Here is a 12,278-nt window from a genome sequence, read left to right as displayed (position 1 = left end):
CAGATGAACTTGGTACAACCCATACAATGTCTTAAACTGCTCCCTGTGCTACATGATCCCTTCATGTATGTGCAGGATACAATGCATTCTGCCAGGGGGGCTGCACTGATAATGAAAGATAAGGAATGGCCTGACCAGAGGTGTACCCCCCTATCAGTACACACTCTACAAGCACAGTGAGCTTAGCACACCCAGAAAGTGTCAGCCATCCCACAGGGCTCTGGAAATAAACATTGAGCAGTCAGTGCTTTGAGGGATTAGAATGAGAAATTTAAAATTAAGAATTGAAAAACCTCTAATGAGAAGCTGGTTTGTACCCTACAAGCAAATTCTTTTGTTTTACAAAACATATTTCTGTGTTTGAGCTGAAAGGCAGATACATACCAATCACAACACTTTCAATAAATGTCCGCACAAAGTTTTTCATTTCCTCAAACTCTGATGCTCCAATATTCAAACTTCCATCCAGAAGAAACATGATGTCCATGGGTTTGTTGCACAACTCTGAGGGTGAGAGGGGGAGAGAAAAAAGTTATTTTATATATATAATAACCAAAATTAATATCTGCTAGTGTGGTAGAAGGAGAAAGGGTAGGTACAGTTGCATTTTGGGAAAACAGAACAGGATAATGACCATTTGAAGTAATTAGTGATGCCCCTTGAATGAAAGCCTTGAGATTCATATCCAGTGGGATACATGGATATTTCAATTCCTGCTGTTCTACTGATTCTGTTCTAGTCCCAGTGGACTAAAACAAAAAACAAACAGCAGATGACAACAACAACAAAAAAACTCAACTCAAACCAACAACAAAACAAAAACAAACAAAAAACAAGGAATATGAGAGCAAGACACCAAACCAGATAAGGGAACCCTTCAAATTTCAGTGATGCACAGGGTAAACACAAGAGACCCAACAGAAGAAAGAAGAAATCACACAGAAAATTCATCCAATCTTACCTGTGATTTCAGTCCACAATCTCATCCCATGAGTGCAGCACGACTGCAGTACTAATTCAGGTGCCTCTTCAATAAGACTGTTATAACTATTCAAGATAATTGGGTCATTAGGCTGACTGATCTTTCTGAGCTCTTGGATATTAGCACTGGGGGTTATGCCTATGGGAATAACATTTATGCTCCTGGGAGGTCGTGTAATAACATCAGTGGAAGGACTGGATGACACCATATATACCAAGTGAGGAACATCTTGCCTGCCTCCATTCACTGATGTAAATGTATGTTTGGAAATATAATCAAGGGCATTGCCAGTGTTGGTAGCCCTCCCTCCCTGGAAGGGTATACTCCTCACTTTCTCGATAATATTTTCCTTTGACTGTATTTCCCTAAAGGAATACTCCAGACTGACAGTCTCTGAATACTGCATGACTGTAACGTGAATATTTTCCTGTCCCACATTCATCCCTGTGACAACCTTCTCAATGAATTTCTTGACCTTATTGAAGTTTTCCTCCCCAACATTGTCAGATCCTTCCACAATAAAAGCAATATCCAGCCTGTTGGGATGGGACTTTTCTGAAAGAGGTGGTAAGGCTGTGAGTCCCAAAGGGGGGAATAGGACACTGGACGTGGTTGGAGCAGATGTAGCTGGTAACACAAGACTTTCTTGAGGTCCCAGATCGCACAGGTGATCAATGAGGAAGTCTCTATGATCCATTAGCTCCAACACATTGCTCACTAGGAAGGCTCTGCTACCTGGAAACATTTTTGCCATGAATTTGACTTGCTCCACATTGATATGTGGCCCAATCCCCACGGGTATTACTGTGATGTCTCTATTCTTCAAAAACCCAAGCATGTCGCGGATTTTTTTTTGAGACCTGCTTGCTATAAATATCACTGCAATTTTGGCAGCATTGGTCCTCTCTGCTTTTCCAAACACATGCAACGCAGTGTATTTAAAGACTTCATATGCAGATGCTTCTTTATCACCTGTGTATTTTATGTTCTGGACAACTCTTCTCATCTGGGAATTTGTTTTGATATCTTTAAGATTAAGATAGATGGTGGGACCAGCCCTATACACCAGAATTGACACTCGGATTTTTTTCTGAGAGATGTGGAGTTTTTTCATCACACCAATTATGAAAGTCTTCAGCTGTTCAAAGTCATCCTCTGAGAGTTTATTGGAGCCATCGATCAGGAAGGCCAAGTCCATCATCTTGCTGCATGAGTATGCACTGGCTGGTAGCTCAATGTCCTCCTCTGGAATAGGTGTTGTCAGAGTTAGGATGTCCTCCATGGGCTCACAGTCCACACAGGTTAAGTTCTTCCCTTCACACAGACTACAAAAATCATCAAATCAGAAAAACATCAAATTTAACTGTAAAAAACAATGCTTATACCAACAAGTCATCCACACAAGTCATCCACACATTATAAAAGAACACCAATGCAAAACCAAACATCTCAAAACCACAATGAAACCAAAACATGATGTGAATAATTTTTCCCCCCACCCCAATTCCCCACTACTTTCCACATGATATTGTACACCTAAATCCCCTGCGTTCATGGATGTTTGTTTAGATCCCGGAAACATGACCAACTATGGTGTGTTTGTCTGAAGAAACTCCTTAGAACAGTCTTTGGCAGAAGGGGTAAAATTCTGGGTCTGGAAACTGTTTAGGAACCACTGAGTATCAGCAGTACAGAAACCAACTGGTTGGACTGAACTGGCTGACCAGGTCTGCTTCACAAGGAACCAAAACATGAGGAAAACTGCAGGCAGCGAATGCCAAGTAAAATCCTAGAGTAGGAGAGATGTTTTACCTTTGATATGACTCAGCGAACTCTGTGCAGGGGCCAGGTTTACACAGATTTTAACCTTACTGAAATTAACAATCTTTTTTCTACCTCTAAAGTGCTTTACTTTCCTGGTGGTTTTTTTCCTGACTTCATTTTAGTTTAGATACAGCTTTGGCACATGTTCATCCTCTACTCCTTCTTTTATCTCTTTTACCTTCCAATTGTTTACCATGATTTCTTCTTCAGTCCAGTTTCTCACATTAAATGCTTTATTTCAACCATAGATGTTATCTCTTTTTAGTCCTATGTCTTCCCTCACCATTTCTACTCACCTCCAGTAGTACAATTTCCCCTTTCCACCTCAGCTCCCAATTTTCTTTCCCTCCCTTATTCATCTTTTCCACTATTCGTCCTTCTGCACCACCATGAGCTTTTTCGCCTCTGTCACCCTCCACCTTTTATGAACTCATTTAAAATTCATCCATCTTTAGCAAGGCTTTAACACTTCTGCCCGTCTAATTCCTGGCTGCATATTTCTCTTTACTTCCTAGAATCACAGAGGGGTTTGGGCAGGAAGAAATCTTTAAAGTGTATCCTGTCCAACTCTCCTTCAATGAGCAGAGACATCTTCAACTAGATCATGTTGCTTAGAGCCATGTCCAGCCTGACCTTAAATATTTCCAGAGATGGGACATCCACCACCTCTCTGGGCAACCTGTGCCAGGGTTTTACCAATCCCTTTGGTAACTTCTTCCTTATGTCTCATATAAATTGAACATCCTTCAGCTTAAAACCATCACCCATTGTTCTGCCCCAAATGGCCCTGCTAAAAATTTTGTACCCATCTTCCTCATAGGCTGAAGCACTTAAAGGTCACATTAAGATGCTCCCAGACCCTTCTCTTCTCCATCCTGAACAATCCCATCTCTCTCTCTGCCTTTCCTCACAGGGGGTGTTCCAGCCCTCTGACCACCTTCGCTTCTCAGAGAAAAGAACATTCCGGCACTGAGGCAGGTGGAACAGAACTAGTCCATATATTCTCCTTATGTTACTGGACAGTCCAAGGAACAGAGTAGGAAAAAGAGTTACAAACGAGTAACCACCAAAAAACATTTGCTTGCACTGCCAGAGAAAACCCAGGGTGTACAAACTACATGTGTCAATTCTGGAAGAAGGTGCCATTTTCCAGGAAAAGACTTAATTTTACATGTGGCACTTTCATTTAAGTTCTCTTAACAGAAGTGTTTTGTTCTTTTCGAGCTCATTTTAGTGTTTTCCTAATTGCAGAATGCACAGCTACTTTTGGCATTAACATACAGCAACAGAAGATTATTCTAATCCTCGTATGAACAAGACTCTTCTAGTTTCCAATTTCTTTTGGATGTTTGCTATGAAATTCATTTTTGTGCAATATTTTCTGTTGTTTGTACAGATGGTGTAGGCATCTAAATTAGGTGACAGCTATGCAAACGGATGTTTCTCTAGTGAGATAAGTTTTCCTAATGTCCTGAAATCTTTTGTGAGCAGCAGCCAGTCTATCAACATTTAAGATAAATTATTATTAAGAATTACAAAAATTAGAGAACAGAGACTCATTTAAGAAGACTCTTTTTTGACCTTTTTCTCTTCAGGGCTCATCATATATACTGTCTAAAAGTATGTATTTAATTGATGAGCCTAACAGTCTCATGCCCTGTGTTTATAGCTCAGTTGCACACCAGCCCTGGGTAGAGACCAGGAATTGTAAGCTTTTACCTATTCTGAGCTTCTGTGACGTTCAGAGCACTTGGAGGTACAGTGCTGGTTTGTGATAATAGCTGCTGCAGTTTTACAACTCAGTTTCCATTAAATCTGATCAGTTTACAAGTTGGAAAACTCTCTTTTATTCACAGCATTATAAATCACTAGTGAAAATATCCATCCATGGTCGTCCAGACATCCAGAGAATGACAAATTTTCATAATATGCCACAGGGCATTCAACAAAATGCAAACAGTCTCTGCTGCATTGCAGCTGAAGGCCCTCATCCTGCACAGTGCACAGTAGTGCACATTCTCTGCTATTCATTTCATCCTATTAGGAAACACCTGTATGCAGGATCAGACCATGAGTATCACCTTAATATCTCATGGAAATTGGTTTTCCAGTAATGGGACACAATTCCAACTGCTAATAATCTCAGCAAGTTCTAGACTGAGTGCACATTCAGACCTTGCACCTCACATAGGAATTTTCTAGCACTGGCAGATGGAAGGAGTCTAACAGCTTTATTGATGTTGAATCACACATTGCACATAAAGAAGTTGAACATCTGAAGCCAGTAGGGCCACCAACACAGGGAAAAGGCCTTTTTTTAGAAAGGAATTTCTAGATTTTACTTGCTTCAATTAGGTTGACATCCTATAATCCCTACTGCTGTCATTGAAAAACTTCAGCCCTGGGTTCTCTGTGAAGGGGTATTGACATAAAAGATGGTTTTCAAGCTTCTTTTTGAGTGATATATTTAAAGTTACATCCATTTACTTATTCATGAGGATGTACTTCATCCCTGACCCTTCATCCTACACAAGAGGGATGCTGGTTCTCTGCACAAGCCCATCATACCAAGACTGACAGTGCTGTGGATCATCTCTGTTCAAAACCACTCTCCTTCCATGTGGGATACTGTCACCTCCAACTGCACACACGGGACAGTCTTCTGGACTGACACAATCCAGGGACAGCTCATCAAGGATTTTCCCTGTTTCAAAACAGCAGAGCAATGTAAAGATGCCAGTTGTCATGAACTGTAAAACTAATCATGGGGTTAAAAACAAAACAGTGCTTCTGAGGTGGGCTCAAACCTCCTGAATACTCTGCTTGGTGTTGTGGCCACTGCCAATTTGACATAGAAAACTATCTCCTTCCCTCATAATGGCTTTTATTTAGATATTGAAACCACCTAACCCAGTGTATACTTTCAACAGCCACACAGAAGGTAAATATATCTTCAGAACAAAACATGGAAGATGTCAGGGTATCAGTAACATCAGGGGAAAATGGCATTTTCCATTATACATGTATATTATTTATTCCTCCTCCTATCCTCTACCTTGTTCTGATCAGAAATAGCAGGGCCCAGAATAGCTACTCGGGATCTTAAAATACTTTATTGCTTCCCTTCTTCATTTTCTTCTCCCTGTCCCATGTTTCCTGTACTTTTTCCTTTCCCTTTTCCACAAGGTAGTTGTTGGAATAGTTAATCTGGAAGCTCATGCTCATGGGAGGATGACAGCTGGGCACTCTCAGGAGCATCTTGGAGGTAATAAGCAGGTAAAGGCAATGGGTTTCACTACTGTAGGTGCTCTCGAGCAGAGCATTTTATCAATTTTCAGCACAAATTCATGCTCTACTTTAACCACAAAGTCAACAATCTGTTCCCACACAGCCCCTAATCCTCCAGTCTCATCATGCTGATCCCATCCTCTCTCATCCTTGCTGGCAGGGGTTCACACTCCTCTTCTGGGCACCACTTCATGCCCATTTCACAAATCCAAACTGAGATTTTGCCCAATCACCTCCCTCCTCAGGCCGTAAGGAATTGTGGTGAAAACACATCACTGAACCTGTTAAGAAGAAGAAAAGCTGTTTAAATAAATCAAAATATGCACTTACCTGCAGGACAGTGCACGTGGCATCCTTCCACACACTGCAGAGGACACTCTAAAGCCTGGGGGTGTTGGCATGTGACAGGACAAGCAGGTCCACAGCTGTTATATCTCCATTCACACTGATAATCTAATTCCTGTTTATTCAAGTCCTCACAGCTTTGTGCTATGCAGGGACAGAATCAGAGGCAAAAAAAAAAAAAAGAAAAGTCAAACCAGAGTGTATATCCACCATGCCTCTCAGAACTATGGCACCAAACATTGTACAAAGTGGACCACATATATCTAAAAAAATAAAGATTTCCACTTTTAAATAAAGATTATTGTTTTATTACTGTTTGACTACAGTCAGGGCAGACCACCTTTTCACACTTACATCTTTTTTCACACAATGAACTACATGCTTTAGACCAGAAATTCTTAGGTTTGATAACAGCAAGTGCAACACAAACTGCAAACTTTAATTGATGCACATGTACATATATATTACTGAAACTATTTCTTCATCTAGACTTTGTACCACAGGCTACTATATCCCCTGATTGATGGAACAGGTTTGCCAGGTACAGAAATAGAACAGGGAATGGGAGTGTCAGAGAGAGCTGCTAGCCCAGCCCCATTAACGTGAAATTCTCTGCATGTCAGTGGGAACAGAGCTAAATTTGACCAGTCTGAGCCAAAACCTTGCACGTTTGCACCCAGTTCTGCCTCATGTTTTCTGTACTTACGGCACAGAGTTGGTGACCTCCAGTGAACAGCCACCCCTTTCTGTGCGCAGGCATGCGCGTAGGCCGCAACAGTGTCACAGAAACATGCGCAGTCCCCAACAGACTCACAAGCACAGGTGTCATACAGGCAAATGTCAATGTAGGGCTCTGGATTCACCTACAGGAGAGAAGGGCAAAGGACACTCCAAGTCCTTCATCTCCTCCCTATACATATTAACCTTCAGATGGTTTGGCTGCTCCACTTGCCAAGGGTCAAGGCGCCACATAAATCAGTGCAAATCTTTCTGCTGATGTCAGCAAGGACTGCAGTTTGCAATCACTTAATATTTTTAAGCCTTGTCCCCATCCCTCTCATGCAGCAGCTTGGGTATAACACAGCCTGAAAGGCATTGCATTGGCTCAACTCCCCCTTCCCTCAAATCTCAACCCCTAGGCTTCACTTCATGTGCAGTCCCTGGACCATACAGTAAAATTTCCCTTGGGAAGATGTTACTTCATAGCTTAATAGGTGTGTTTTCCCATAAAGGTGCATTTTCCCTTAAAGCCTCCACTACAGGACAAGGTGAGAAATGAGAACACCAGCCAGCCTTCACCAAGTCCTATGTGCTGTCAGCACAACCACACTTTTTCCCTCATCTGTAATCAATGCCAGCACAGATCATGCAGAATTGAAGAATGTGAAACACATGACCCAATACTCACCAATTTCGTGCATTCTTCAAAGACACTTCCAGACAAAATGTTGCATGATGATTCTACCATCATCTGTTTCACTATGTTTCCACCACACAGTGGAGACATCAAGGTCTGTTCCAAGCTGGGCTTAATATTGTAAAAGACAAGCAGAGATTGTTTTAGCCTTGTCTTCAGGACCTTGGGACTCTTGAAATTGAAGTAAGAGACCCACTACCAAAGGAAATTGTTTCTCTGAGTAAAGTTTCAACCTATTGCACAACACACACAGATCCTGCTGCAGCAGAGCAGATCACCTCCTTGATTTTCTCCAGCTCCTACTTGTACCCTGAAATTTTAACTCAGATTTAGATGACAGGAAGACCCACTGTACCAAACACCAATCTGACATATGATCATCCACAACTCCTCAGCAGGTCCACGAGGCTTAAAAATATTATCAGATTTCAGCAGACAATACCCAAGGCAGCTGCTGAATAAAAATAGCTCAGTAACCTTCCCTCCTCCCATTTAATTTATCTAAGAACAAGGAGCACTAGTATTGACACAGAATTTAAGACACCAACACCCTGCAGGTCCCGTCCTGTGCCTATGACACTGAAATGAGAAGCTGCTCCTTTTCAGTCTGACCCTGTGGCCTCACTCCACAGCACTGCAACTTTTTATTTCATTTCAGTCAAATGAAAAAAGTTACCTTCAGAAAGGTAATATTGTGGCTATGTCACGCTTGCACATAATTAGCAACTAACCCAGAAGATTTCACGTGATCACAAACAAATGCTTCAGTGTGTTTGTCTGGGAATTCAAATCTTGTAAGAAAATATCTAGAAAAGGCTTTTTCCACCCCCTGCCCTGATCACTTGGACAAATTTTCAAAAGAAAAGCATTAGCTGAATGAAATGCTTTGTTTTACAAATGTCAAAACAAGTTGTTTTCAAGGTATTTTCTCGCACATTTCATTTAGAAATACTTTAGGCTTTATTTGTCAGCTACTTACAAATTTCTTATTCAATTTCATTCTTTCAAAACTCTGTATTTGGAAAATAGGAAGTAGACTCTTATGTGTAATATACTTAGAACCCCAAGAAATTTCCAGCACTGGGACATAGATAACACTTTCAGAAAGCAGCTACCCTCCCCAAGATTCACATGCAATGATGGATAGCAATAAGCTCTCCCATCCCCTCCTTTATCCTGCTTTTTTTTGATCAAGCCTTTCCAACCTGAAAATAAAAGCAGAATTAAACTTAAAAAAAAAAAAAAAAGAGAGAGAGAGAATCATATAGAAAGAAGTTAAAGAAATTAACCTGTGCATTCCACTGTTTGTAATGGACAGACTAAGATTTGGGATATAGAAATTTGAATAGGGAGAAACAAAATTTTTATTTGAACCCACCCTGACCGAAAATTACAGCGATTTTTTTTAAGATTAAACTCTAAAATGAGATTTCCAGTGATAGCTGGATTTCAAACATCTGGGCTGGATAACTCTAGGAACAGTCTCAGCTAAACAAACTGGCTATCTTAACATTCCACTGAAGCCAGGCAGCCCAGAAGCCTTACATAAGTTAATTGGCCTTTTACCAGATTTAAAAAAGTAGTATTTTTTGGCAAAAACATGGAGGAAGGAGTTAATTTCTACTTATTTTAATCCTTCCAAAGCTCTTTGTCCACTCTTCACTGATAGTGTAACCCACACTAATTAGTTTTCACAGTTCATTCACAATTACCTTTGCAACATCAGCACAGTGGGAATTAACTTTCCAAGAATTCCCAAAATCAACTGGATCTACTTCAAGATGTTCACTGCTGCTGGTCAAATCATTGTTTTGAATTCCATCAAAATTTCCACACAGACCACACACTCGATCCTTGCAGGGAAAGAAACATAGAAAGCATTAATCTTACAATTGTAGACCAGCTTAGGGTTTTGTTAAGAAGTCTTTTTAGCCTGGTGCTTTAATGCCATGAGGTTCAAAAACTGAATTACCCATGGCCTTGCCAAGGCCACTCAGACAGACACAGTCTCTCTCAGAGAATGTGTAGCTCCCATTCCCACTCTGCTTTGCTAAAAACAGGACCACGCTGTCCCCAGGGACTCCCAGAAAGAAGGACTTCTCTAATCAGCAGTGCCCAATGGCTCTGTTTGGAGTGTGTCCCTACAACCCCATTTCATTTTTGGAGATTGCTGTCCTATCACCATCACCAGTAAATCTGGCTCTTATGCTGCTCTTCTTGAATGCAGAAGAAATCACTCCTGGTTATTCTGAGGTCCCACAACACTCATCCTTTTCTGTCGTAACTCATTTCCAATGATCCAGGATTTGACCCTTATAGCTGAACAACCAGGAAAATAAGGCAATTCTACAGTACTACCAAACAACCCCTCAATTTTTGAACAAGTGCCTAACATATCATGAAAATCTACATTAAAAAAAAAAAAAAAAAAAAAAAAAAAAAAAGCCATTCCCCAGGGACAGGTTAAGTGCATTCTTTAGTGAGAATAAGAGGTGGAGCAAATACCACTTACTTTGAAATTGCCTTTTAAGATAATGGAGACCCCCATGGCCAGGTCCCAGATCACACTGATGCTTTTACCCAGTAAAATGATGTAATAACGGCCAGACTTGATGACATCTAAATTATAATTTTCACCCTTAGGAGGTACCCTGATGTTTACCTGAAGGAGAGAAACACATTGCACTATCAGCAGTGTCTCTAATTATTATTTAAGGTAGGTGGGACATGTTTTCCCAGTGGGACATGTTAAGGTAGGTGGGACATGTTTTCCCAGTGGGACATGTTAACAGGTGCTTCCATCCATGCTGTTCTCCAGAGAGTTTCCATATACTATCCAGATGCTCCAGAGAAAAGCAGAAATTTGGGATACAAGTACAGACTTTCAATCTCATCCCATTTCCAAAGTCTTTGAATGTGGTCCCAGGGTATAACACACAATGCCAATATATGAAGCAGGGCTGATAAAGACAGGGTATACTCAATTAATCACCAGTTTAGTATTGGTCACTGGTTCACTGAATAATTACTTGTTGGTTTGGGCTTTTTTTATTTCAGCTTTTTAGGAAACTTAAGAATTCTGTCCTTCTGCTGTAGTAAGAACTGGCAGAACCACACATATCAGTGGCCTCTGAAAGACCAGTCTTATTCTGGAGTCAGGAATTTTCTTCTCAACTAATTACACCTACAGAAAAAATGCAGAGAGGTTCCTTTTGGTATCTATTCTTTTTTTCCACCACTTTCCCTTCCCCTGTGTGCCTCTTTCATTTTCCATTTGGCTGCCAATTCACTGCCTCCAGCTACTAAGAATTTAAGAGATTAATTTAAAATGCTCTCTTTCACACCACAATTCCCTTTCAATGGGAACTCTAAGAGGAATATTAAACACATTTGAAAAGAAAAGTCTGGCATGGCTGTTACTTTAAGCACCATATTAATGCATTAACTGCTTAGTTCTGGAAGTTCTTTTAATCAGTAGAAATAGCAATTAATGTAAGGGAGAAAGAAAAGCCCAGAAACCATTTACCCACTCTCTTACTTTGAGGGCAAAATATTTCCTTATCCCACTATTCTTTCTTGCTCAATTCAGTAAAAGCTCAGCACAGTAATTAAATTCTTTTAATCTCTGAGCTATCATCAGAAACATTTATCCCAGGAAAGAAAGTTTACATCTTCCATGGATTTCCTAAAGAAGGTCTTCATTGTCTTTAGGGAAGAAATTAAAAGATATTTTAGGTACCAAAAGAGCTAACTTTTTAATTTTCTCCCATGCCCAACATATTACTACACTTGACCACTTAAAATTCTTCAACAGTCTTGGTCTTTCCAAATTCAGAGGGTTCCAAACCACCGAAGAGGACAAAGTTGAGCTGGGAGGTTGACTTAAATTACAGAATTTTTATGTTTATGGAGGCTTTTTGCCCAACCATGAAGTCATAAACTTTTAACCTTGCAAACTTGCAGATTTGTTTCAGAAAATAAAAAATTATTTCATTTTGTTTTAAATGTCAGCCAGAACTGAAGCATGTCAATTAAACCCTCATTTACCAGCAGCAGTAGAAGCTGCTCTCAAAACATATAATCTTAAAACAATGTTAATTGGAAACATTAAAATGGCTAAAAGAATACCTGATTCTTCTGCTTGCTTCTAAGGATTCTTGCAGAAAAAGAGTGTAGAAAGTCATTACTGAATAAGAATTTGCCTAGGAGTCTCCATATCCATTGGTTTTCTTTAATGTCTCTTTTAGTTGTTGTTGTTTCTAAGAAAACTTGCTCTGTATATTATTACACTGAGCCCTAAACTCTCCAAAAAGACAACTGAAAATTCACTCAGGGTCATGTGGACAGTGCTGTAATACAGACCTAGGTCTCACAAGGACAGGCTCTCTCAAGAACATCCTCTCATGCTGGAGCTCCTGGATG

The 12,278-nt window shown here is 40.3% G+C and overlaps 1 protein-coding gene across 1 annotated transcript in view; it reads right to left on the bottom strand.

Moving 5' to 3' along the window:
• The window catches only part of VWF (von Willebrand factor), a 118,378-nt gene that overhangs the window by 50,710 nt on the left and 55,390 nt on the right, over positions 1–12,278 (bottom strand). The window contains exons 22-29 of the mRNA XM_071418037.1: positions 10,369–10,518; positions 9,569–9,709; positions 7,848–7,967; positions 7,146–7,302; positions 6,425–6,583; positions 5,375–5,510; positions 962–2,307; positions 385–504 (exon numbers count right to left, since the gene is read on the bottom strand). Of these exons, the coding sequence (XP_071274138.1) occupies positions 385–504; positions 962–2,307; positions 5,375–5,510; positions 6,425–6,583; positions 7,146–7,302; positions 7,848–7,967; positions 9,569–9,709; positions 10,369–10,518 (2,329 nt within the window). The remainder of the gene's footprint in view (positions 1–384; positions 505–961; positions 2,308–5,374; positions 5,511–6,424; positions 6,584–7,145; positions 7,303–7,847; positions 7,968–9,568; positions 9,710–10,368; positions 10,519–12,278) is intronic.

This window comes from Agelaius tricolor, unplaced genomic scaffold (genome assembly GCF_023055355.1).
Source record: "Agelaius tricolor isolate 1412-34295 unplaced genomic scaffold, bAgeTri1.0.p SCAF_74, whole genome shotgun sequence".
Classification (NCBI taxonomy): domain Eukaryota; kingdom Metazoa; phylum Chordata; class Aves; order Passeriformes; family Icteridae; genus Agelaius; species Agelaius tricolor.
Note: the sequence above shows the minus strand (reverse complement) of the source record. Positions and strands in the feature narration are given on the sequence as shown.